Source organism: Sceloporus occidentalis, unplaced genomic scaffold, assembly GCF_023333645.1.
Source record: "Sceloporus occidentalis isolate IW3139 unplaced genomic scaffold, rSceOcc1.0.p SCAF_26, whole genome shotgun sequence".
Classification (NCBI taxonomy): Eukaryota; Metazoa; Chordata; class Lepidosauria; order Squamata; family Phrynosomatidae; genus Sceloporus; species Sceloporus occidentalis.
The window spans coordinates 6,937,877-6,965,395 of NW_028317006.1; the positions used below are offsets into that span (position 1 = coordinate 6,937,877).

General features: G+C 39.5%; 1 protein-coding gene across 1 annotated transcript; it reads left to right on the forward strand.

Moving 5' to 3' along the window:
• Window positions 1–25,897, forward strand: LOC149300068 (sodium/potassium/calcium exchanger 1-like). The gene is made up of 10 exons (XM_089485537.1): window positions 1–84; window positions 507–1,418; window positions 3,993–4,055; window positions 5,256–5,364; window positions 16,432–16,518; window positions 17,461–17,576; window positions 24,616–24,810; window positions 25,116–25,205; window positions 25,294–25,460; window positions 25,648–25,897. The coding sequence occupies exons 1-10, from the start codon at window positions 1–3 to the stop codon at window positions 25,895–25,897; spliced, it is 2,073 nt and encodes a 690-aa protein (XP_089341663.1).
• The last annotated feature ends 1,622 nt before the right edge of the window (window positions 25,898–27,519 follow it).

Here is a 27,519-nt window from a genome sequence, read left to right on the forward strand (position 1 = left end):
ATGGAAAATGGCAAGATTGTAGAGAAAATAATGCCTGCACTACCAGTGGTAGAGGGATTTCTGGTCATTATAACATTTGATCAGGTATGTGGTATTCAAATCCTAGCTCCAATCGTACCTCATCCAAAAAAAACCTTTAGCTAAGCACTTAGAGGACATGATTATTTCACTGTACTGAAAACCCTAAAACCTATCATACCGTTGTATTAAAATGTGTGTATGTATTTTGTAGGTTTTCAAGCATTACCCTTCTGAGAACAATTCTTGCAAATTTTAAAACAAAGAAGATGGAGGTCAAGCATAGGAGAAAATGAACACTTCTTTTTGAGGAACAAGTCATTATTATAGAACAACTGGAGAACATTTATTTTGGCTAAGGCTGGTGTTTTATCTGGGCTGTTAACATGAATTTACACAGGAGGAAACGACTTCAGTGGAACAGGATTTTGTTCATAATATGTGTGATGTTTCTATGTTCTTTATATCAATTGTCCGTTGACCAAAAGGTTGATTCAGAGCCTTGGGTAACAACTGCTGCAGAAGATCCCAGTTTTCCAATAGACGAAGACACAGAAAAGTTCATCAAGGTTTCTGTAAGAGAACTAGTAAATCAGACTATATCTACAATTACCACTACTAGCACTACGACCGCCACCACCTCCACTTCTACCACCACCACCACATCAGCAACCCATACTGAAAATGTCACAGAAAGGACCAAAACTAGGCATTGTATTTTTGTGGACCCAGACCCAATAACCCCTACCATCAAACCAAGAACAACCACTATTCTGTCTACCCCCACTACCACCAAACCCCCATTGCCTCATGCCAAAGGAGAGTATCCAGCGGACCTGTTCAGCGTAGAACAGCGTCGGAAAGGATGGGTTTCACTTCATATCTTTGGCATGATGTATGTATTTGTGGCCTTGGCCATTGTCTGTGATGAATTTTTCGTCCCAGCTTTGGGTGTTATCACAGAAAAATTTCAGATCTCTGAAGATGTTGCTGGTGCCACCTTTATGGCAGCCGGTGGTTCAGCACCTGAACTTTTCACTTCTCTCATTGGGGTATTCATTTCTCACAGCAATATTGGTATTGGCACTATTGTGGGCTCTGCTGTATTTAACATTTTATTTGTTATTGGAACCTGTGCCCTGTTCTCCAGGGAGATTCTTAACCTGACCTGGTGGCCTCTGTTTAGGGATGTCTCCTTCTACATTCTTGATTTGATCATGCTTATCATATTCTTCTTGGATAATGTCATCCTTTGGTGGGAAAGCATGCTGCTCCTTACAGCCTATGGGCTCTATGTTTTCTTTATGAAAGTAAATGTTCAGGTGGAGGGCTGGGTTAAGGACCAGGTTTCCAAAAGGAAGAGACTTGTCAAAGTCATGGCCTTGGAAGACTCATCTAAGGTTTGTATTTATCATTTATTTTGATAAGGTGTTTCCCGTTTTTCTTATGAGCTCTGATTACATGCAGCGAGTATAAAAAGCTTTGCTTGAACTAATGTTTTTAATACATAGGTGTAGAACTGTGTATTTTTTTAACTTATAGTATATAAGTAATCAAAATTATAACATGATGCGGTGAAGGGGCTTCTAAGTTGTTACTATGTGTATTTCTCCAAAATACACAAATATGAAAGATGCGCAAGTCTATCTGAAAATAATCTCTCATTGTTTAGGTTCACATCTAAACAATATGCATTCTATAAAAATGGGATTCGGAGCCATGCTGGTTTACACAGTCTTTTATGAAACAACTAATGCTTGCAACATTGGTGTGACATATTTCTATATCTAGAAAGGAATATAGATATTCCTAACGTCCGTGAGAATGTATGTGTTGACTCCTGACACCTTGTTAGAAAATTGGTGGTGTATAATCTAGTTCTTAGTGGGCGCTGAGAGGGCCAAAAAAGTAGTATACATGTCTGGTTCGTTGGCCTCTAGTTGGGCTTCTCTGTAACAAAGAATTTGTCTTCTTTTTTCCATGAAACAACTGCCTAAGGTATTCAACAAGTAAATTGAATTCAAATTTTAAAAAAGAATGAAAAAAAGTACTATACTTACTAAAGAGTTATATTTTCTTCTGGCTCTAGTATTCGACTATTGACTGTTTAGCTGTTTGATAAATATCCTTTCCATTAGGTATATGTGTACGATTCACAATTTGTGTAATTGTGGGCAAATCTTCATTGGTTCCCTGAATTTAGCAGACTTCATTTTATCTAACCTACCAATGCAATTCACATCATTACATTCCATTATTTGTATTTATAGGGAGCCACCAGATTCTGTATTGCTGTTATACTATGGGAGAGTGAAAATGTTAAATTTGCATAAATATATCACACATTAAGATAATTGTTGGTGCTATATAACTAAAAGGTTTTAAGAAGAAGAAGAAAGAAAAAAATGGGGGGCCCTGCTCTTCTGAGCTAACAATCTATTAGGCGGTTGAGGGGGAAATAAGACTGTGGAAGAGGGATTGTTTAGGTAAAAATGACTTGAATGTAAACTCACCGTTTATGGTTTTCATCAGAATACCAACAAACACATAGCCCCTTCATTTTAGCTCCTATGTTATTCTCGATTTATTTCAAGCCCCTTTTGCTCTTTCAGTTCAACTTTATTTTTTACATCAGCTTAGCTAATTAAGCTTGCTTGTCTTCAGGATTGGCTTTTCACTATCTTCATTGTATCTCTCTTCAGTTCTGCCCCCTTTCTAGTGTAATTTCATCAATTTACCCTGTACCCATTCAGTTTAGCTCTACACCACCCTTGGGAAGTCCTCATGACCTTCTAGGTATATATATATATATATGCTACATTGGGGACAAAGTGAGTGAGACTTTATGGAGCCATACCCCCTTTTACCAACCCGTTTTTCACTATATTTCCTAATTAATGCCTACAATCTTTTCTGGGGGGGCACACAGGTCTTCGTGCTTATAGCACATTGAATGTAAGTCCCTGTGTGTTTGCACCCTGCTGGAGCCCCTTCTCCACTGGGCCCATGGTACTGAATTCTGGATGCCACTTGTTTAATGTGTGTGAGGTTAGCTGGTCTGATACTATCCCTGTCTTCTCTCTCTTCTGGAGTCTTGGATATTTAATGCCATGCACACGTCTTAGAGTTGTGCTTCCTGTCTACTTTTCCATGGTCCTGGTAGAAGAGTATATTCAATCCACTGTTTGTTTAGCTAAAAATAACAGATCACAGTTGTCCTCCTGGGAAATTATCCAAGTAGGACATCCTGACACTGAAAAACTGTTTTGGATGTACTTGTGGTGTACATGTGACTCCAACAACTATATTTCATATTGTGATGTAAGTTAATATGAGATGTAGCTGAACTTAATCTAACGTTGGTTAAATTAATGCAATTTTGCTTCATTACTTTCCTGGTGTCAGCATCCTGCTGTCACAAGTTCATGCATTAGGAGTGTGTTAAAACTACTAGACAAGATAGCTTGCTGGCATTAGCCTAGCAGCTCTACATAGGAGGCACAGCATGAGCTTCTCTGTTTGTTCCCAATGAGTGTGATGTTATCATGTCCTGAGTAACTTAACCTACTCAAGCTTAAACATGCATATATGAGGTCTGCCAATCATGTACTTTAGGATTGCAGGTCAACTGGTCAACCAATGAAAATCTTGCCTACTGAAAAAAGTTTAAAAATATGTATAAATAGCGGAAATGGAAAACACCAAAGTGTAACAGTCAATGACGGTGCTTTATTGGCAGCCAGTAATGTCACCTTTAGTGTATATGCCAATACACTGGCAATGATTTCACTGTAGAAATACATTTTCTACATAGATTAATATGAGTGTAATGCCACAAATTGCAATAAATATAAATAAATAGTTTTCTGGGGATAAAGAATCTTGGTTAGGTTGTATATATATATATATATATTTAAGCTGTGTGTAGTCGTTACTGATGGTGTTACCTGGCTGCTCTTCATGTCTATGTACAGAAAGGCAATGGGTCAGTTGCAGGGGATGAACCAAAGCCAACAGAAGACAACAACAGATTAAAGGTAGGTGATTGAAAGAGCTTAACACCTCTTGGTCTAATGTACGGAATGATCATTCATATAAACCTTCTGAATTCTGGTCCAGTGCTTTACTTTACAGTTTCATTAATCAAACGTCTGAATGCTGTATCTCAGTACTGAAAAGTTGTTTAAACCTTATACGCTCCTGTATTTTAGTGTTCTGTCATTGTATGGCTTATCTTTAAGGTCAGAGTATGAATTATTAACTGAAAGCCCAAACAGAGCCCAAGAACATTGCTTCTTGTCAACATTTTATCCGTGATGGATTTGTATTTTTTTTATACAGATCCATTTTAACAGGAAAGACTATTTGATTATAGATTAGAAATGAGGCAATCTGCATCAGTTTGTGATGTAGTAATAACTATGACTATGACTTTAGTGCCCTTTTTAACATTTGTAACAAGGAAAGATATATTGAGATTTCCCTTTTTTCCAAGTATGTCCCAAAGAGCGTTTACAATTCAATGTTGGATATATTGTTGGGTCATACCTTATGTAACACAAACGTGGAATTTAGTTTATTAAATATGTTAGAGCCTTTATATTCACTTCAAATGTTGAGTACCAAAGATGTATTTGGTGTGAGGCTTGATTTTTCGTGTGAAGGCTGTGGCCTTGGTATTGGTTGTTTATCCATTACAAAGAACAAGATTAACCAAGTGCTACCTTGGTTAATGGTGAATAAAAAGCACATTATTCATAAATTCATAAATCTAATTCAGTGGTCTAATTATATCCAGGCCAGATTGTCCATAAGGGATAAGTAGGTTAGACTCTACAGGTGGACAAGTCAGTGTAGGCCTGCCAGAATAGGCCATAACGAATGGAGCGAAATTAGCCAAGCCTACTTTAATACTATACTATTTTAATACTTTCTGAATCCCTATTTTTCAGACACTTACAGATTCCAAGAAGTGTTTTTTAGGTCTGGTCTCAGGCTTCTGGGTTTACAACAAGAAAACAATGGCAAAATTAGATGAGCCAAAATTTCTTATCCACTATCAAATTCAATGTGTCCATTGTTATTTATCATGTCTTTTTCATTATCTATTGTTTTCCTTTGGGTATTGGTGTCCATACACCCCTGGCACTTAGCAAATTAATTAAATAATAACTTGAGTTTTATTGAGATTAAGTCTTTTGATCATATAAAGTAATGCCTGTTCCACCTCTGTGCAGCTGAAGCCATTCCTTACCAGAGGGGGAAGTTCGGCCTCTCTGCACAACAGCACAATCCGCAGCACCATCTTTCAGCTTATGATCCACACGTTGGACCCTCTCGGGGAAGGTAAGAAGAGTCCTTTCATCCCGTATTGTGAATTGACTGACTGACTGACTTTTTGGACCTTTAGAGCCATGAAAGATCAGTCATCTATTGGTCATGCAATCTGTTTCTCAGCCATGTAGAATAATTATGACAGTTTACATTGTAGACTGTGATGTGGTTTAAATAGACAGCGTTGCTTAAATTTACGTTCAGCGTATAAGAGAAGATCGTTTGCTCATTTACAAAGCAGACATCATACATTTTATACAAAATCTATCTATATTAAGGCACTACTGACCCCATTGGAGCTTCAAAACTGTCTTTATGTTGTGTTAACATTTTTCAATATATCCATAACGCGTGATCCATAAAAAATAATGCAGAAACAAACACAAAGAAAAAAAGTATGATTGTGATACTGTATTAATAGTATTAAAACAATGTTTCTTTAGTCCGACAGTCATTTAAATAAAAGTAAATCTATGAACAAAAAGACAGTCAATCCTGCCATAAAACGTTGTGAATCCAATAAAAAATGTGTGCTTTTGCACCACCCCCACCGAAAAAAACATCAATATTTATCATCACATCAGTAGTGACATACATGACAGACTTGTTTAAAAAATGGTAATTCTGTTATGGCTTAAGTGTTGCTGAACTTGTATTCCCATATTCTCTGTGTCTCACACATGTGACATCATCTCACTTCTTAAAACATATTACTAGCATGCCAAAAATGTAGATAAAAAAAATCTTACATTGTTTTGAATGGTTTGATAAAATATTAACACAACATATGGGGAGTATTTTGTTCTTAATTGCTTAACGTGAGTGCTGTTTATCTTATAAATTAGGTAGTACCCCTAAAGACTGCATATGCTGCTTCCCTCCTGTTGTGCTCTTGTTCAAGTCCTCTGCAGAACATCTGCATACATGCACTCACACTAACCTCAACCACCAAACCATAGCTCTAGGAATTGGCATATTAAGCTGCCAGTGGCACTCAAGCTGCTGTGAGCTATAGATTCATGGGATGTTACTCGGTTACATATAGTTACATAGTTCATAAGGTTGAAAAAAGACCTAAGTCCATCAAGTTCAACCCTTCTACCTAACCTTCCTATTCTTGATCCAAAAGAAGGCAGAAGAAAACCCTAATTAAGCTACTTCAAATTCTGCCATCAGGGGGAAAAATTCCTTCTTGTCAACACTCTCACTGAGCATTATGGGAGTAGTTGACACAAAGTTGGGTACTTTTGGCTGCCTATCCCTGTAGCTAATACTGATGTTTTAAGAAACGGAGTGATCAGTAAAGGGTGATCTTTGTCTGTCAATCAATCAATCAATCAATTCAGGTGGAATTGTTAGATTGTTTGCACTTGTTCAAATAGTTTGTTGACATGCACATGTGTAGGTCAGTAATTTCCCTTATGAACTACGTAGCTGCAGACTTGTTATTAAGGACAGAAACATATTAATAGGGCATATCAGGTGAAAGTACCTAAAGAAGGCAAGTCAAGAGTAATTCTGACATGACAGCTTCATTGGCAAGTCACATTGGTAGGGAAAGTGGACGTCAATAATGTTTTATAGAGTCATATAGAAAGACACTCCAGATACGAGCAAAATAAAGCGTAACTTGTTGATAGCAGTGCCTTTGTTGTCAAATTAATCCCAACAAATTGTCAGATTTGGTTTAAGCCAAATCAATCCAGCAAAGAGTCACCTCAACTATTGCTAAATAATTTGACCTATGTAAGCAGCCTATGTAATCAGTCAGCATTTCAGATAAGTAAAAATGTCAGTATGTCATATATAAACAAAGGGTGTAGAAAACTAACCACATCCTCCCTTTTATGAGTGCATGAATTTGTCAACTGCATTCACATTATAGCTGGAAGTGTTGCCAAACGATATGTAAAATGCAGCCTTTGGGTGGCTTTCCAAAACGTCCGTACATACGTCTGTACAATGTATGGAAAGAGGCCTGGGATACTTTGGGCCTCGTGTATATTCTGAATAATAGTGGAAAGGACCTTTTCGATTTAAGAGTGAATTAATGTCCACGTGGCTGACCTATCTTTCCCTGCTGTAGAAAGAGGGAGAGAGAGAGAATTATGGAAACGTTTTAGCAGGAATGAAACATTTTTGTATTGTAAGAATGCTTTCAAAAATAGGCATGTTAATATTTATCTTTTAACAAAATGAGTTAACAGAATAACAATCTTAATCAAATCAATACTGACTATGGGCACTCTTTGCCAAACTCACAAACAAGGTAAGATTGCTGTCATACACCATGGCAAGACTCATCAGCAATGTTTCTTCCAGGCAGAAATTCCAAGGTAGATAGGGGTTTCTAGATGTTCAGTCCAAGATCTTTTGAAGAAGCACAAAGAAACAGGCAATGTTGAGGACCATAGATACAGTTGGGAGATGTCCATCAGTGCCATCAGCTCTGCATTGGCAGAAAACAGTGTGACCCTGGTACACCCATCTACTCTCCAGAGAAGTCTGGTCAGAAGTGGTCTTCATGAAAGACTAGTGGCCAAAAAGTCTTACCTCTGACATTGAAATAAAGCCAACTATTCATGAAAACACAGGAACTGGGGTGCAGAAAAATTACAGCAGGTGCTCCGGACTAATGAGTCAAAATTTGAAATATTTGTAGCAGAAGGCGTTTATTTGCCAAAGGGCTGGAGAGTGATAGAAGAATGAGTGGTTGCAGGCAACAGTGAAGTATGATGGAGGTTCCTTGCAAGTCTGAGGCTGCAATTCTACAAAGGGAGTTGGGGATTTGGTCATAATGGTCTCCTCATTACTGAGAAGTACAGGCAGATACATATGCATCATCCAATACCATCAGGGAGGCATCTGATTGGCCCAAAATGTATTCTGCAGCATGACAATGACCACAAACATACAACCAAAGTCACTAAGAACTATCTTCATTGTAAAGAAGAACAAGGTGCCCTGGAAGTGATGGTATGGCCCCCACGGAGCCCAGATCTCAACATCATCGAATCTGTCTGGAATTACATGAAGGGAGAAGCAACTAGGGCTGCCTAAATCCACAGAATAACTATGGTTAGTTCTACAAGATGTTTGAAACAACCTACCTGCCGGGTTCTGTAAAAAAAACTGTGTGCAAGTGTACACAGAAGCATTGAAGCTGTTTTGAAGGTAAAGGGTGGTCACAGTAAATTTGATTTAGATTTCTCTTCTGTTCACAACTCCCTAAAATGTTTGCATTACATATATATAACAGTGTTGCTTAAGCAATTTAAACACAATGCATTTTTAAAAGCCAAGTGTTTGTAAAATGTGTGCCAGGCAGCTTAATACAAAAATGCTAAAACCCAAAAGCAAATGAGTGGCATTTTAAGACAAAATTGTACCTATCACAGACATTTGTTTGAAATATATATATATATATATATATATATATATATATATATATATATATATATATATATACTGTATATATATATATATATATATATATATATACTGTGTATATATATGTATACTGTATATATATATATATATTATCAGTGTATATCTGACAGAATCATAATTGAAGTTCTCCATATAATATTGTTACTTTTTTAATATTTCAGAACTGACACAAGCTTCTGATCCAACAGTATACTGACATTTTGATATAATTGATGCTGACATTATCCCATCTTAACACCGTGACGTTTTTCAGAGTATTTCGCAAATTAAAGTTTACATTTCAACGTGAAAATCTTTGTCTCTGGCTACATCTCTGTCATTCAGTGGCCTACATGCTGTAAAGGGATTATCTCCTTGGCTTTCGAGTATAGTTTAAAAGAGATTGAAGCTAAGTAGATAAATGTAAATTATGTTTAGTGTGCTAGGTTATGGAGGGGCAGTGAGAACCTGGGAGACATGGAGACTAGATACTAGGAATGTGTAAGCAAACGTAGCTCCTAAGAAAACGGAACCCGTTTTTCTGTACTGGAACATATTTATAATCAGACTTGTTTGTACCTGTGTAACTAGCACAAGTGTGATCTACAAAGGAGCTGCTGAAACATAGATAGTAGAGACTTGTGGATGTTGTCTCACAGACCTGGACTAACCATCTGGTAAACCAGGCAAGTGCTCGTGGGATGCTGCCATATGACGTGGGTCACTTACCTTTGCTGCCGCATGTGTGGCAGATCCTGGGCTTCAATGTGTGGCTGCGTGCTGCACGAGTGTAAGAGTATAGTGTGAAGGAGTGTATATGCAGCCACCAGTCCAATCCTGTTGTCCCCAATGTAAAATTAATTTTTCTCAACTGTACTACTACAATATTTCCTTTCTTTCTCTTCTCATACTACTTATTCTTTTCATAGACAATGGTCAAATCACCCTTCTATACAATCTTGGGAGTGTTTCAAACTCCCATCGCCAATAGACTTTGTTGCTTTGACCACTTTGAAACAATCTCTTTCTGGTTCACTTCACGTTTCACTAACCTTATGTTTTACGTCATATGCCAATATTCACTTCAGATTTACATCAGAGCTTTATCTGCATTTGATGCTTTACTTTGGTGAACATATAAAATATTGTAGATTTTAGTGCCTCTTCCATACTGTTAACTAATCATTCAGTTACAGATCAATACCATGTCAAAATAAAGCACACTCTCATAAGCATACACAAACACACACTAGGACTCTCTATGAACCTCTTCATTCCTGGGCTGTCCCAGTGAAACCAAGATGGGTGTCCTCAACACCAATACAATATTCATAATAATAAGGTCCAAATATATTAGCAACCACAGCTATTGTCCATCTACAGTTTCATTCAGGAAACTAGTTGTGGTGCCCATTGACAAAATTGGCTAAAGAATAGAGATCAGGTGCTACTGTCATTTATATAGTCATTTATATAGTAGAGTATTTTAGAGTAATGATTTACAGTATGGTGTGAAAGATCAGGGAAGAAAAAAATTTATTTCAATTGGGGTCCGGAATACTTTAACAAAGGGGAAGTTATGTACAGAATCTCTTGCCTTCAACAATTGGGTTAGTGATCTGTTATAGGCATACTTTTACCTTTACTATTCTGTTTGTTCCAGCACAGGGATTACAATTCATAGTCTTTTAGACCATTAATGTGTCATTTCTATATTCTAAATCCTACGTATGAAATTATAACTAACCCTTGGTGCTGTAGTACTCAATATAAAAAGTGATAACCCACTAAGAAATTAAACAGTTATTACCAATTACTACAGTTTATTATAGAAAAAAATACTACAAAGGTAAATTTTACTACTGATTCATAGTGATGGTTTTGTACCATTATTTTATATGTAATGCTTATTACAGGAACTCTTAGCTAGTGTATATATATATATATATATATATATATATATATATTATGATACCCCGAGAGTTAAGCCTCTGGAGTGTTGCATTTAGTGAATGAGTTGATATCTATAGTCACATGAAAATGCTTTGCATTTTCGACCTTCTTATCCTAACCAGACCTTTTCCAAATATCCCTCCTGTCAGGTGTATTAGTGCTCAGATTAATGAGAATCTTGTCAACCCTGGACAGCAGCCAAGAGCTCTGAGCCTTATCTGCTTAATCCTGATATTGAGTGATCCGCAGATCTATGTGGCCTCAAGCTTCTGTCTCTTTCTATTACCAACATCCACGTACCTGAACTATCAGCCTGTCCATTCATTTCACGATGCGTAGATGCATGATGGGGTTGCCCATGAGTTCAAAGCAAAATGAAACTCTTAAAAATGTAACTCCGATATAATTACCACAATACCATTGATTTAGTTCATATTATTTTCTTTTATGTGTGCACTTGTGATCTTTTGCAAGTACCGTATTGGCTCGGATATAGGCCGTACCCTAATATAGGCCGCACCCTAAAAGTTTGGTGCTTTTAAAAAAAAAAATTTTTTTTAATAGATATGCTGCCACTCTGCCCCCCCCGATATGCTGCCACTCTGCCCCCCCCAGAGATATGCTGCCACTCTGTCCTCCCCCCCTCGAGATATGCTGCCACTCTGCCCCCCCGACTTACCAGAGCAGACTTCCGGGTGTCTTGCGGGGCCGGAGGGGGACATCTACGCAATACGCGTATACAACTCCCGGTTGTATACGCGTATTGCGTAGATGTCCCCCGCTGGCCCCGCAAGACACCCGGGAGTCTGCTCTGGTAAGTCTTGGGGGCAGAGGTAAAATGCATCGTGCGGACGTTCACCGGCTGCGGCGATGCGGGTAAACAACCTCCACTGCCGGCACATCTGCACGATGTGCTTTAACAATCTCCCGTGCCGGCACTCCCCCCATTGAAAGTGCTGGCAGGGGAGGCTGTCTGAGCGTATAGGAGAGTAGGATACAGGTCCTCTGCACCGCCGCGGGGGATCTGTATCCTAAACCTGCTGCATGTCCCGGGCGTCGGGCGCTAGACCCCGAATATAGGCCGCACCCCTACTTTAAAGACTTAAAGTGGGGGGGGGGAGTGCGGCCTATATTCGGGCCAATACGGTAATTTTGGTTCAGTTTGCAATTAATGATGATGCATTGGCCAACATACACTACTTAGGCCTAATGTACATTTAATGGTTATATTTTCAGATGTGGATCTGAGCAATTTCTTCTTATATTAATTCTCAATTTATAGTTCTACAGAGTTGAGTGATATTAAAATACACCCACTTGCCTCCATGTCAGATTTTCGAATGAGAAGACTATGCAAGTAAATTCTGAGATCTCAAGAGATTCAGTATGCTGCTACCTGTACATATTGAAGGATTCATTATTTGCAATCCTCTCTCTAATGATTACATGACATAATAGGTCTAATGCTGGGTGTGTTCAGTTGAAAAGTAATTGAGGATTGATATACGGATAAAGAGTGTGTGGGTAGGGGCAGAAAGGATGCACCTGACTGGTGAGGCACATGAAGGAGGAAATGTATAGTGACCTCAATTAATATTGGCACCCTTGGTAAATGTGAGCAAAGAAAGCTGTGAAAAGGTGCAGTAGGTGCAGTAGCCAGATCACGCTCATGGACAGCTGTTACGTGTTACCATGAGATTTCTGAGGGTTAAACAAGCCTTCTGGCTTGTCTGGTGTCTGTAGATGAGTGTTTAATAATGCTTCTACTACCTAATTAAGATTTAGAGAGCCAAATTAGTCTCTGCTGTATATATACTGTATATATATATATATATAATATATATATTATTTTGGATTGTTAGCACCCAAGCATATTACAACTGTTTCCAGTCAAGTAAGTGCATTACATTCTATATCTTTTCTTAGTATATATATATATATATATATATATATATATATATATATATATATATATATATAAACTCTTGAACGGTAGTGTGAATAAATCCATCTGCTTTGCTTCTGGAGCTCTAAATCAGCCCAGTCGAATTGCTTAGAATACCACATTATTTGAATAATAGTTAAAGTCTGTACATAAACAAATGGTTTCATGTAACTTTTATGTGACTCTGATATAGATTCAAACAGCACCAAGATTGATTAAGTAAGAGTAAATAAAGATTCCCTCCATGCACTAAACCCAAAAGCAGTTGTTTTGTTTGTTTTTAACTAAGTTATGGATAATGAGGTGTGAATAAAACTTCAACTGCACAGTCTTCTAGGGTTAGGAAGGACTCTGAGCCGCATTCTTTGCTTAAAAGGTTGGGGTCTTTTTATTAAAATCCAAAAGTAGCAGGCACAGGAAAGAAACAAAACAAACACCATGTAGTGCCATCCAGCAGCTTCTCGTTTAGCTCTCTTGGGAGAAAATAATCATCCACCTCAGCCTAGCCTTAGCCTGCTTTGCATAGCTAAACACCTTTGTATACCTAACCAGCCCACAGAAATCTCTTTTCCTCTAACATGTGAATATTCTTGTACACGGTCATCATATCCCCACATAGGTGTCTTTTCTTCAAAGTAAACAAGCCTAATCTGAGTCTTTGTAGCTGAGATCTTTCCTTTAAATAGACTTGTTACCCATCTCTGAATCCCTTCCGGTTCCATGATGCGTTTTTATGAACTTGTGATCAAAACTGTAGTAAAATTCAAGATGTTAGTCTTACCAGTAATATCTTAAGAGACAATATAAGGTTCCATCACATACACACATTGCCTTTTTAGAGAGTGGAGATAAGTGGAACATTCTTCCAGCAGAAGTAGAAACGTTAATGCGTTAGGCACAAGGGTTGATTAACCAATCATGGTTAAATTGAGGTACAATCCATCATAACTATAAAGTTTGTACCCCTTTGAAAAACCAACCCTATGCTCTATAAATCCAAACCCTTGTTACACTTCAGTCATGCATTTATGTCCTTGATCTCTTGCTGCCTTTCTGCTGTAGTGGATGACACCGGTAGTATATCAGAATCCTAAATTCCTAAAATTATATTAAGCACTTTCCGACTTCTTCTGACTTGGTACAAATAGCCTCTCCCAATAACAGAATCTGCAACATGCCAAGAAAGTGAAGAGTTATTCTGTCTATACATTTAGTCACCATACCATAACAACCTGCCTTGCCTTTCCTGTATTGTGGATTCTATCCATGATAGAGAGGGGCAAATCTGTTTTGGATTGTGGCTACCCTGTTTACTCCCAACTGTTGGTCCCCTGATAGATCTCCTTCCTCGTTGAGAAATGCTCTGCAACAGTAGCGAGTGTTGCAGTTTGTCTCTGCAGATCTCTGGTGCCTTTTTCACAGACATATCGTTCCTTTTCTAAATTTGCATACCTATGGCAAACCATATTTTAATAAAATAATGTCAAAATATGAGTATTGCAATATAATAAGATACATTTTTACTGAACTAACATTCAATGGATGAGCTTTCAAGAATATCAACTTTCTTTTTTCAAGTCAAAAACATTTTTTTTACATATACACTACTGGCCTCAGGGCCACCATCAGAAATCTTGGGTCCCAGTAAATCCTTAACGCCTGAGCCCCCATGTCCTTCCCATCAGCCTGCTCCATGTCCCACCTATTGCTCCAACTATCAATCCGCCATAAGTTCCTTTCGTAAGCACACCTTATGAGCAAAAGGATAACACAGTTTAATACCCACTCACTCTCATACTGTACACTTTCTTTCTCCTGCTCCTCCTCTCCCCCTCCATGGCCCCACTAGCCTTAGGCTCACCCAGATGCACATGTTAACAACAAATAATAACACACATGCACTCTTGCTAACATCATGCACCTACACACTCTAACACCATACACTCATGCACAGGCATGCTTACCACATACAACAATACTCACAAACTCTACATGTGGATATACACACTCATGTTAATGCCATACAGTAACATATGCAACACCATCCGCACACACGCTAACACCACACCTTTATATACATGCACACACTATCCAACAACATACAGAAAGACCCACCCGCTGACTCTTACACTATATATATATAAATATATACACGCACACACAGAATATAGTGATATATATCATATACAGTATACTGTATATACAGTGTTATATAAAATACACACACTGACTGTAACACAACAGTACAGTACATATAAGTACGCATATACAAACACGCTGCCTCTAGTCTCTACTCAGTGGAGCAACAAAAAACGCCTGGGCCCTGTGCAAGACATATGGTTGGGACCCCAACCTCCTCCTGTACACACACAGTAACATATTTACACATATTATATGTGTATTTTATATGTGTTACATATTTACAAATATAAAATACAAACTAACATACTTAAGCACACAACCATATGTAATTACACACAGAGTAACATACTAACATACACAAGTGAGATGTGAGAGAGCATGGCCCAAATAGCAGCCCTGACTGGACTATCCCAAGCTATTATTAAAATAATTATAATTATGTGGTTAGGTTTGGGGATGTTCATTTTGATGTAAGACAGCATGACGAACATACGATGGTACAATGATATCACTAACGTTCAATAATCATGGAAACATGTTACTAGTCACAAAAAAATCTAGGTTTTCCATATGTATATTCAGAACGCTTATATACTGAAACAGGTGAAATCTTCATCCCACTAACAGAGCAGATAAGAAGATACCTGTAAATAGATGGGCTGTGCTTCCAGCGTAAACAAAGCTGGATATTATTTACAATGAAGACTGTAAAAGTCTGAAATGTGTGACCTAGATCAGTGGTGAATGTGAGAACTCTAGGGATTGTAAGATTTAAATGGTTTAAAAGTTTTATGGATGGGCAGAACATGGGGCAGGAAGCGGGCATCACCTAAGCTGCTCTCGTACCCAGATAAAGAAAACACTGGCCTAGAGTCCAGGAAAAACAGGGTTCTACCTCAAGACTTTAGGTGAAGCCCAGAGAGTTCCTAGGTAGGACTATGAGTCAAAAACAAAAATGTAGCCCCCGAACATCACAGTGCTTTTCCAGTTCCCAATATGACAAACACCAGGTTGCCAACTCTGGTACTAAATAATCACCAGTTCCTTCTGCCATAAAATCATTGTGTTTTCACAACTATGTATCAATCCCTTAATCCTTCTAGTAGTATGTTCTACCTTGATTTAGGGAGATGGACTAGACAGTTTAGTGTTGAATGGTTATGACCCCTCAGAAGTCCAAAATTAGTATTGGGCCCCTTGCATTTGTAACACTTCTTACTTCTTAAGAGCTTTTGTGATCTTTCACTAGCCTTGATTTGCTGGTTTTGGTGGATCTTGTAGTCTAATCTCAAATTGCTGCTCATATGTACACTCTAATAGTTAGAACGCTATTCCCTAAGTGCTAGGTGCTGTATTGTACAGTTATGGACTGCTATGATCATATACCTTTTCCTAAAATCTGGCTCATTCTTCCACTGCAGCCAGCTCCTCGTCTCAAGAACTACCATTAACTGAGTCTCAGAGCAGTATGTACAGTATGCGTGTGGCGTAAATGGGTAACATACAGCAGTTTTCTGTGTAAATGAGTATACAGTATGTGTGCGTAGTATATGTGTAAGCACCTGTGTGTACCGTACAAGTGTGCAGTAAGTTCCTTTTCTTATTTGCAGCTAAATTTAAAGACAAGGCTGAAATCATGAACAACCTGGCCAAGTCTAAGGTAGAAACAGATGTCAAAAAAGGAGTGAAAACCAAAGGTGAGAAAAGGAGACTCGTTAATACCCGCTCCACTGGTCTCTCTGGCTCTCAACGTAACAAGACTGATCAGGGTGTTGCGGTGCTAGTTCAGTGCAAATTAGGGTGACTTTAGAGGCGTGACAATAGGACACTATACAGAATTTAGCTACACCTTTAATTATATTAAAACTCGTTTGTTGAGACTCGTACACGTCTTTGATCCTATTTTAGGGCTACCAGAATTTGTTTAATCTTCTTCATAAAACATGAAGTGTCTTCTTTCTGTATAGTATATTGGACTTTAATAAGTACTGTATGGTTTGCTGAATATTTTCATTTAGCAAGGAAAAGTGAGCCCAAGAATGGCAAAATTGCACTATACCACACTGAAATATCTAAATCGGCCCACTAATTCACCCAGTTCAGATCATGCAAATACACGCCCTGCTATTATTATTTTATTTTCATCAATCCCCAGTCTTCCTCATTTTCCTACTATAGGTGAACATGAATACCAACACAGCACACAGAATGCATCTCTGCCCTGAACTCCCAGCCTTGTCTCAGCCTTTCCTCAAATTCCTTATTTTCCCTGCTTAGCTGCACCCTGGTGGCAAACATCCTGGCATATACCTCATGTATTCAATTTGCACTTTTTTGATCATTAAAATACAGTGCATTAAAGAGAATTATCACAGGAAGGTTCAGCCTGCATTGTTGAAGGCAAAGCATGTGGCTGAGCGCAAGGGCTGTGGACTAGTCCTGCAGGGATGGACACTAATGCTCTGCAGGGGTTTTATTAATGCTTTGGCCATCTGCACTAATTTTCTTCAATGCTATTGAGTACAACGGGGAAACGAGACATTACAGAGTGACGGAAAACCTTTAATATATAATAGAGAATGTTCATATTATCAAAAACTGAGCCCTGCACCTGAGCTGTCTTCTACATCTCCTTGCAGACGAGAAGAATGATGGTGAGGTTACCAACACGGTGAATGTACAGGTGACACCGGCTACCGGCTCTGAACCTTCCAAGGAAGCAGAGGAAGAACGAGGAGACGAAGATGCTCAGGTAGTGTCTCTTTTAAAAGTTATCTTCTACATATACATATACAGTACTGTATAAAGGTTTTAGGCAGGTGTGAAAACAATTTGTAAATTAAGAAATAGACATGGAGTCAGGTGGGGGCATCGGCAGAAGGGGTTAACGTGTGCCCGCAGCCCCTGATGTTCACAGACTTAAGTAAGAAGTAGCATGGAGGCAGGTGGGGGGCATTGACAAAGGCACTCTCTAATCTTTGTCCAAACTGCACCTGTTAGTACAAATAATAAATAGGGATTGTATTATTTGTACTAACAAAATAATAGTTGTGTTCCACTAAGCTCTATCGTGAAAGCCCACAGTACACTCTACTGTAAACTACAGGAGCTTAAACTAGACTTGTGCATTCGTCTTCGGGCGAACATGAAAACGAACACGAAGAGTGCGTTTTCGTGTTTGTTCCGAAGACACGCCGAAGAAAAGACAGCGGCGGTAAAACGTAGGCGAAGATGAAGACACACACCACGAAGATCTTTGTGATCGTCTTCGTCTACCACTCTCCCCGGTCCCTTCCCCTTCTAACTTACCTTGGCATCGCGGCAGTTCACGGAAGTGGAAATCCGCAGGTTCGCCGTCACGGGTTACAGGGCAGTGCGAATGAGCCTATTGGTTGCCTACAGGGACCTCCTCTGGCATCAACCAATTGGTCGTTGCCAGAGGAAGAACCTTGCAGGTGACCAATAGGCTCACTCGCACGGCCTTTGTAACCCCTGACAGCGAACCTGCGGATTTCCCCTTCGATGCTGGACAAGTTACGGCACCAGGAGCCTAAAAGTATTTTAAAACCCCAACGCTGCAACTTACCCTGCAGATCCCACTGGTCTCCCTGTTCTATCAGTTAATAAATGGTAGAACAGGGAGACCAATGGTATCTGCCGGACAAGTTACGGCACCAGGAGTTTAACAGTCTGTACGAGCGACCCTATTGGTCGCCAGCAGGGGGCTCGTCTGCCATTAACCATTGGCAGACGAGCCCCCTGCTGACGACCAATAGAGTTGCTCATACGGACATTTAAACTCCTGGCGCCAGAGCTGCTGCGGTACGCGTTAACCCCGTATTAACCCCTTAACCGAAAAAAACGAAGAAAAAACGAACACGAACAATGTCCACGAATATTCGCCCGAAGAGAAGACAGGAACAGGCGAATATTCGCGGAATACGAAGATTTTTTTTCCCCGAAGACAAGCACGAACACGAAGAGCCCCCTGGTGCCCAAGTCTAGCTTAAACCTACCGCCCTTTCTGGGATGTCAGAAATTGTCAGGCTGAGCAGTGGAGAATGACAGGATAAAGATGCCTGCCAATCTGGGAAAGTTGGAAAAAAAACCATCTATATGGAACAGCAATTTGAAATGCTGGTTTTGTGAAGACATAATATTTCTATGTGTTAATATGTTATTTTTTCATATTCAATATCACTATTATTAAAGGTGCGCAGTGGCGTACCTAAGTGGGGGGCGGTCCACCCCAGGGTGCCACTCATCAGAAGGTTGCCCGGTGGCCCGACGGCCGCTTAACATGGGCCCACAGTTTACTGCTGTGGAGCTTGCACACTACGAAACTCCTGCTTCTGGTTCCTGCTTCCCTGGGCGCGAAAAGAGAGTTTCCTCACACAGTGTACAGGCGCCACAGCAGTAAGCTGTGGAACTGCGTTAGGTGGCTGTTGGGCTGCATAGACATCTGCGCGGCCACAGTGTTGCTTGACTGGCCCCTGGATCAGTGAAAACTGCAGGAGAGGTAAGGGAGGCTGAATGGGTGAATGAATGATTGAGTTAGTGTTAAGAGACAGAAATCGGACAGGCAGGTTGTTTAGGGGGGTAGAGGTGGCACAGGCAGGCAGTTTGGGAGCAGAGGTGGCACAGGCAGGCTCTTTTAGGGACATAGGCCTACCAGGTCAATGTCTGGCTAAATATATAGTGATGGGGGTAATGCTGTACTACCCTTAATGTCTGGCTCAGTGAATAGTAATGGGAGTTATGCTGCACCACAATCAATGTGTGGCTCAGTATATAGTGATGGGAGTTATGCTGTACCATATCTGTTCAGTAAATATAATTAATAAAAACTTAATTAATTTATAACTTAATTTATTTTTTCAGATTTTTATTTTTTTTCCATTTGACATACAGTTTACATATTTGTGAAATAAATATTCTTGCCAATATTAATTTTTTGTGGGTGGCTTTTTAGTTTAAAGTATGTGGGGGTGCCACATACAAGACCGGCCTGGGTGCCAAACACTCTAGGTACGCCCCTGAAGGTGTGTAATAAATAATATGAATCATAACCAAAATAAAGAAAGTTCTCCCTCACATACTGCACACTTCCCCGTATGAAGTGCTAATATATGAGATCATATCCTCTACCTTCCATTATTACGTTGTATGTCTGCTGCTTGGCCCCCCTCTGCTTACAGTTGCTGAGTAAGGTAGAGGAGTGGAAGGTCCATTCAAACTCATTCCTATATCTGAAATTAAGTTGACAGGTACTCACTTCGAATGCAATTACAGGAAGTACAGGAAACAAACAATGCTGATTCATTCAACTAGTAATATGTCCCACTATGTCCTACCTATTTTATAATTTACAAGCATTAACCCTTGGATTTTGCTAATGTCCTATCCATATCCCTCCAATACACGCCTAGTATCAGTGCCAGGCTGTTTTATTAGCGTATAGGAAGAGAACACATTTCTAATGTCAAGTCCCCTGATGGGATGTTATGGTCACTCTGGCTTTTAATTAGGTAATGTATAATTATTAAGTGCTAATTCATAAGGTTGTGCCGTGTGTAGTAATTCTATACAGGACTGAGGGTATTGCTTTGAGCAGTGAGGATATTGATGGGGTTTGAGGAGGCAAAATAAGCTTTAGAACCCATCCTCTGCACTGTTGATTCAACAATTACAAAAATCTTCCAAGGCATTTTGTTGTTGCAGGGGGTATTTATGTTGTCTTTTTAGAATGTAATCTAATTATGTTTAGCAACAACCTGTCATAAGTGAGAAATACATTTAATAATAGTGGTTTATGAGATTTGTTGTGCTCTTGATCAGGTTATGTCATGTTGTTCTTTAACTGGAAAGCAGATTTAGAGGCATGGACGCAGTCCATTATGAAAGGCATTCATTACCTTGGGGGACTCAATTATTAGGGGGACAGACAGGGCGATCTGTCACAAAGACCGGGATCGCCGAAAAGTGTGTTGTCTGCCTGGCGCTCGAGTTCGGCACATCGCGGATCGGGTTGACAGATTACTGGGAGACTCCTCTTAGAGGAGCCACAAGAACTATGAACTTTAGGAAGGCAAAGTTTGATCAACTAAGAGAAGCCCTTAACACTGTAAATTGGGAAAATGTCCTCAAAAACAAGAGTACAGACACTCAATGGGAGATTTTTAAGAATATCTTAAATTCTCACTGTGAAAGGTACATACCGTATGGGAATAAAAGAGTCAGGAACAAGAGAAAACCAATGTGGATAAATAAAAATGTAAAGGGGGCAATAAATGGCAAAAAAAGGCATTTAAGCTACTAAAACAGGAAGGCAGTGAGGAAGCACTAAAAAGCTATCGGGAAAAAATTAAATATGTAAAAATCAGATAAAAGCAGCAAAAGTGGAGACAGAAAGACTCATTGCCAAAGAGAGTAAAACAAACCCCAAAATGTTCTTTAACTATATAATTAGTAAAAAGGTTAAAAATGAAAGCGTTGGCCCCTTAAAAAGTAATGAGGGAGAAGTTATAGACGGGGATCAGGAAACAGTTAATCTATTAAATATATTCTTCTCTGCTGTATTCACAGAGGAAAATGAAATGCCAGGTAATATACAGCAGGATGAGATGAATGCCCCAGTACATGTCGCCTGTCTAACCCAGGAAGAAGTGCAGTGCCGCCTAAAAAAAATCAAAATAGACAAATCACCAGGTCCAGATGGCATTCACCCCCGCGTTCTAAGGGAGTTAAGTAATGTAATAGACAGACCCCTATTTCTAATATTCAAGGACTGTTCCCCAGGACTGGCGCATAGCAAATGTTGTGCCAATATTCAAAAAGGGGACAAAAAGTGACCCGGGGAATTATAGGCCTGTTAGTTTAACTTCTGTTGTGGGTAAACTGTTTGAGGGTTTCCTAAGAGATGCTATTTTGGAGTATCTCAATGAAAATAAGTGTATGACTCCATATCAGCATGGGTTTACAAGGGATCGGTCCTGTCATACTAACCTGATCAGCTTTTATGAGGAGGTGAGCTCAAGACTGGATCGGGGTGAATCGCTGGATGTCGTATATCTTGATTTTTCCAAAGCATTTGATACGGTGCCACATAAAAGGCTCGTACATAAAATGAGAATGCTTGGGCTGGGGGAGAATGTGTGTATGTGGGTAAGTAACTGGCTCAGTGATAGGAAACAGAGGGTGGTTATTAATGGTACATACTCTGAGTGGGTGACTGTTGCTAGTGGGGTACCACAGGGGTCAGTTTTGGGTCCTATTCTTTTTAATATATTTATTAATGACCTTGTAGAGGGATTGTATAGTAAAGTATCAATCTTTGCAGACGATACTAAGCTCTGTAACGTGGTTAACACAATAGAGGACAGTGCACGATTACAAATGGATCTGCATAGGTTGGGGGCTTGGGCTGGGATGTGGCAGATGTAAGGTTATGCACATGGGGAAGAAAAATCCAGGCTGGGAATATGTATTAAATGGGAAAACACTGGGGACGACTGACATGGAAAAGGACTTTTAGTCAACAGTAAATTTACCTGTAGCGACCAGTGTCAGGCAGCTGCTGCTAAGGCAAATAAAATCATGGGGTGCATAGACGATGCCCACGACAAGGAAATAATTCTACCCCTGTACAAGTCACTAGTCAGACCACACATGGAATACTGTGTACAGGGCTGGGCACCAGTGTACAAGAAAGATATAGTGGAGCTGGAGAGGGTTCAAAGACAGGCAACCAGAGTAATAAGGGGAATGGGAGGACTACAGTACCCAGAAAGATTATCAGAATTAGGGTTATTTAGTTTGGAAAAAAGACAGTTTAGGGGGGACTTAATAACTATGTATAAATATATAAGGGGGCAGTACAGAGATCACTCCCAGGACCTATTTATACCCAGGACTGTATCTATAACAAGGGGACATCCTCTACGGCTGGAGGAAAGAAGGTTTCTACACCAGCACAGACGGGGGTTCTTTACAGTAAGAGTGGTGAGATTATGGAACTCTCTGCCAGAGGAAGTGGTAATGGTAAACTCAATAAAAGAGTTCAAAAGGAGCCTGGACGTGTTTCTTGAAAGCAATAATATTACAAGTTATGGATATTAGATTAATAGGGACAGAACGTTGATCCAGGGATTTATTCCGATTGCCATATTTGGAGTCGGGAAGGAATTTTCCCCCTGGTATGGGGCAATTGGCATCTGCTTCATAAGGGTTTTTTGCCTTCCTCTGGATCAACACAGTAGGGACACAATATGTATATAGGTTGAACTTGATGGACTTTGGTCTTTTTTCAACCTTATGAACTATGTTACTATGTTACCTTGGAAAATGTATGAATAGCTGAAATGCAGTTACACAATAAGTTCAGTGGATGGTGCTCTTTAATAAGAAAAGGTTTTCAAGCACCCAAAACTGAATATCTGGGGAGGCCTCAGGTTTAAAGATGTATCATAGGTGGCTAATTTGCTCTCAACTGAACAAAGAGGTTGTAGGGTACAGACCCAGTCATGATGAGATGTGTGTGTTTTTTTATACAAGCATGTTCGAGACATGGAAGATCAGATCTTTGTGTCTTTGCACATCTCTGTATATGTCTTTATATGTAGGATGTATAAGTGAGTAATTGCCTTCCATGGGTTTATACATCCCACATGCTACAGGGAGAGCAATTTACCTGTGCTGGTCAATCATATGTGAAAACTATGTGTGTCAACTGGAATCATTGCAGTGTCAACTCGTTTTCTTTGTGGTGTTAATTATAGGATGAATATAACATTATTTTAACCAGCTAACAACTGTAGGAAAAAAACATCCTAAGATTGTGTGCTTGGTGACCATGAAGATCACAGGAGATCAGGCCATAAGACAGCCTGGAGTTTTCCCTCCTCAACAGGAGCCAGAATGGCTGGCTCTGTGCTGGTAGATTTAGTGTAATGGCACTCAACGCAAGCACCAGTTACACTTGCATGACAGTGAATGTCCAAGTTTTTGTTGTTTCCACCAGAAACATTGAACAATGCAAAAGTGTTCCCAGACGTTCTATCTCTATTGGGACCTCTAATGACCCCTTCCTCCTTGCAGATGATGGCATCTGTAGTGTCATAAAAAATGTAGGGCTATCCTATGATCAGCTGCAGTTGGGAATCAAGTGAAAACAGGGTCATCTAGAGAAAAATAAAATAGCAAAAATAAGTAAAATTAAATTAAAACATAATTGAAAAATGCATAATAATACAAAATTGAAAGATAAATAATAAAAGGGTACAAACTGTACAATGTAAGAATGTAGTACTTGCCTAATATACAATTGTAAAAAAAAAAAGTTTCTTATCCCTGTTCTTCTGTGCAGAGGGTTGTTTCTGACTGTTATAGGAGCTGACTGTGTCCAAAAAGCACACTCGGCTCCTTACTGTCTAACCAGTCCGTCAGAGACCAGCTTCAGCAGGTGGAAGTGAGCGCCAGCAGGCACATAAAGCGGCCCTTTTCTTCTAAACTCTTAAGGAGACAATTTAGCGAACCGTAGTTAAATATAAGTTCTTAGGAGTCAAAAAAAAGTTTGATGTTACTTGTTTTTGATTCATGGGCCTTATTGCAAGTGAAATTAGATGGGGCTGGTCCTTCATAACACATAGCTAGGTTTTATGAAATGTTTCAACTCTCCTGTTAGATGTTGTGAATTATAGCGTATTCATGCACAAATTCTGCACTTTGCTCTGATTTCACAGAAAAACACAGGAGAGGAAGGTGATGGAGGTGGCAGCTCTGGCAGCAGTGGTGAGGACAGTGACGATGATGACAGCGATGATGATGACAGCGAGGACAATGATGATACTGATGAAGATGAGGAAGAAGAGGAGATTGATGAGCCTCTGTCCCTTGAGTGGCCGGACACCAAGAGGAAACAGATCACATACCTGCTTCTACTGCCAATTGTATTCCCTCTGTGGCTCACAGTTCCTGATGTCAGAAGCCCAGTAAGAAACTAGGTTATGTCCCGTGCTCCGCAGGCCCAGCTGGTCATGTCAGGGTTGAGGGGATGCAGTTGTGATGTCTGCCCAGTTGTACTAGGCGCTTTTAATATACAAATGTAATCCTGTGAAATATATTGGCTGTTAATCCGGTCCAGACAAAAGGGCTGTGAAAATATTTTGCTTACCTTTGGAGAAGGGAAAAAGTACAAAGAGAATCGGCAATCAGACTTCTGCAAGTGTTTGTGTCTGTTACTTAAATATATTCTGATTTAAGGAAACAGAAGCCATCTATGCCATTTATTTTTCAGAAATCCCGGAGGTTGTTTGTGTTCACTTTTCTGGGGTCCATATTATGGATTGCTATATTCTCATACCTGATGGTATGGTGGGCCCATCAGGTAAGTGTTCAGAGAGGTGGACGGTGCTAGCGATCTGATTAGTTCATACAGTTTACTTTAACACAACTGTGTATCATGTTCCATTCAGGTGGGGGAAACAATTGGGATTTCTGAGGAGATAATGGGACTGACCATCTTGGCTGCTGGCACCTCCATTCCTGACCTCATTACCAGTGTCATTGTGGCAAGAAAGGGCTTGGGGGACATGGCTGTTTCCAGCTCTGTCGGCAGCAACATTTTTGATATTACAGTAGGGTGAGTACTCAAGGTGTTCCACTTGTTTGTGTGCTTTATATTAGCCATGGATGAAAACATGATCTGCATAAATGGCAATCTAACCTCTTTGGATCCACATTAACTACAATGTGCAATTTAGGTTCCACAGCATCTGATTTCCCCAAGCAAGTGACGCTAACACATTCATTCTCTTGTTTCTCACCAGCTTGCCGGTTCCTTGGTTCCTGTTCTCAATGTTTAACGGTTTCAGCCCTGTGGCAGTCAGCAGCAATGGATTATTCTGCGCCATTGTTCTCCTCTTCCTCATGCTCCTCTTCGTCATATTTTCTATCGCTTTTTGCAAATGGAGGATGAACAAGTTCCTGGGATTCACCATGTTCATATTATATTTTGTGTTTGTGATCGTCAGCGTAATGCTGGAGGACAGGATTATTGTGTGCCCCATCTCTATATAACACTGTACAGTGTCCCAAATGCCCTATAGTATCACAAAGATACAGTCTCCCCTTCCGTTACAGGGTCCATGAATTGTCCACATGGTGCAGTCATACAGGAAACATAATGATGAATATATTTTATTATATCTATACATATACACATATATTTCTACCACAAATAGTAAATGTAATTGTACAAAGCCAGGAGGAAGATTCTACCGTTGCACATCAAACAACTGTGAGCAATAAGCTCCTTTACTGTTATATGTCTGCAGACATGATTCCTGTGTACATATTCATGCTGTTCTTAGAATAATTTCATTATGTTATCATTAGAGATGTCTGCCAAGCCATATGTGCACCTCTAAGGGAACTGCAGTAAATATTTAATATATAATGATTAAATAAATACCATTTTGCAAAGTTTAGGCAGCTGCAAAAAATGCGTAAAGAAGAGTCCTGAAAGTGATGGTATAGGCAACACAGAGTGTTTGTAGGCAATAGTGAAGCATGTTTGGGGCTTCATTTCTGCAAATGGATTTGGGGATTTGGTCGGAAGTAATGGTCTACTCAACGCCAAGAAGTACAAGCAGATAATTACCCATCATGCAATACCATACAGAAGACATCTAATGTCCCCAAATGTATTCTGCAGCATGACAATGACCCCAAACATACAACCATACTCATTAAGAACTCTCTTCAGTGTGAAGAACAAGGATTCCTGAAAGTTATGGTATGGCCCCCACAGAGCCCTGATCTCAACATCATCGAGTCATGATGGGATTACATGAAGGAAGAGAAGCAACTAAGGCTGCCTAAATCCACATAAGAACTGTGGTTAGTTCAACAAGATGTTTGGAACAACCAACCTGCCGGGTTCCATAAAAACTGTGCAAGTGCACCTAGAAGAATTGATGCCGTTCTGAAGGCAAAGGGTGGTCACAAGAAATATGGATTAGTTAGATTTTTCTTCTGTTCACTCACTTTGTATTTTGTTAAATGATAAAAAATAAACTATTAACATGTCTATTTTTTAAAGCATTCTTAAATTACAGCATTTTTTCACATCTGCCTAGAAGTTTGGCTCTGTACATCTGTAAATATAATCTGCCATTGCCTCTCTTACATGCTCTTTAGAGTTGATTGAGTTTATTTGCCTTTTTCTTAAATATACACCCTTCTATGTTCAAAGGCAGCGGTTTCTAAAGTAACACTTCCTCGGAAAATAACTCAGGGAACCCAGATGATAAAATATAGGCGTATGCTATTACTAAGGTCATTTTGTACAGTTACAAATACATAAATAAATGCTTGAGTATTTTTAGGGAACTTGATGTTTTCAATAGGAAGCTGTATTTCTTTGCACAACACATTTTACAAGGTTAGATACTTAAGGAAGTACAGTGTGCAAAGAGAAATTGCTTCCTCTACATTCAAAGATCACGATGAGGGGATGCTATAATTAATACTTTAGGTGACCCTGTTAGCAATGCTGCCTACCTGATTTAGAAAAGAATCTTCTTTAAATGTCACCCAAGGAGCATTAAAATGGGTGGAGATCAAACTACTGACTTGACAGCTTACTGTTCCTGTCGGATACACTTTTATTGCTGTGTCAGCGTTTTACATTCTTCATT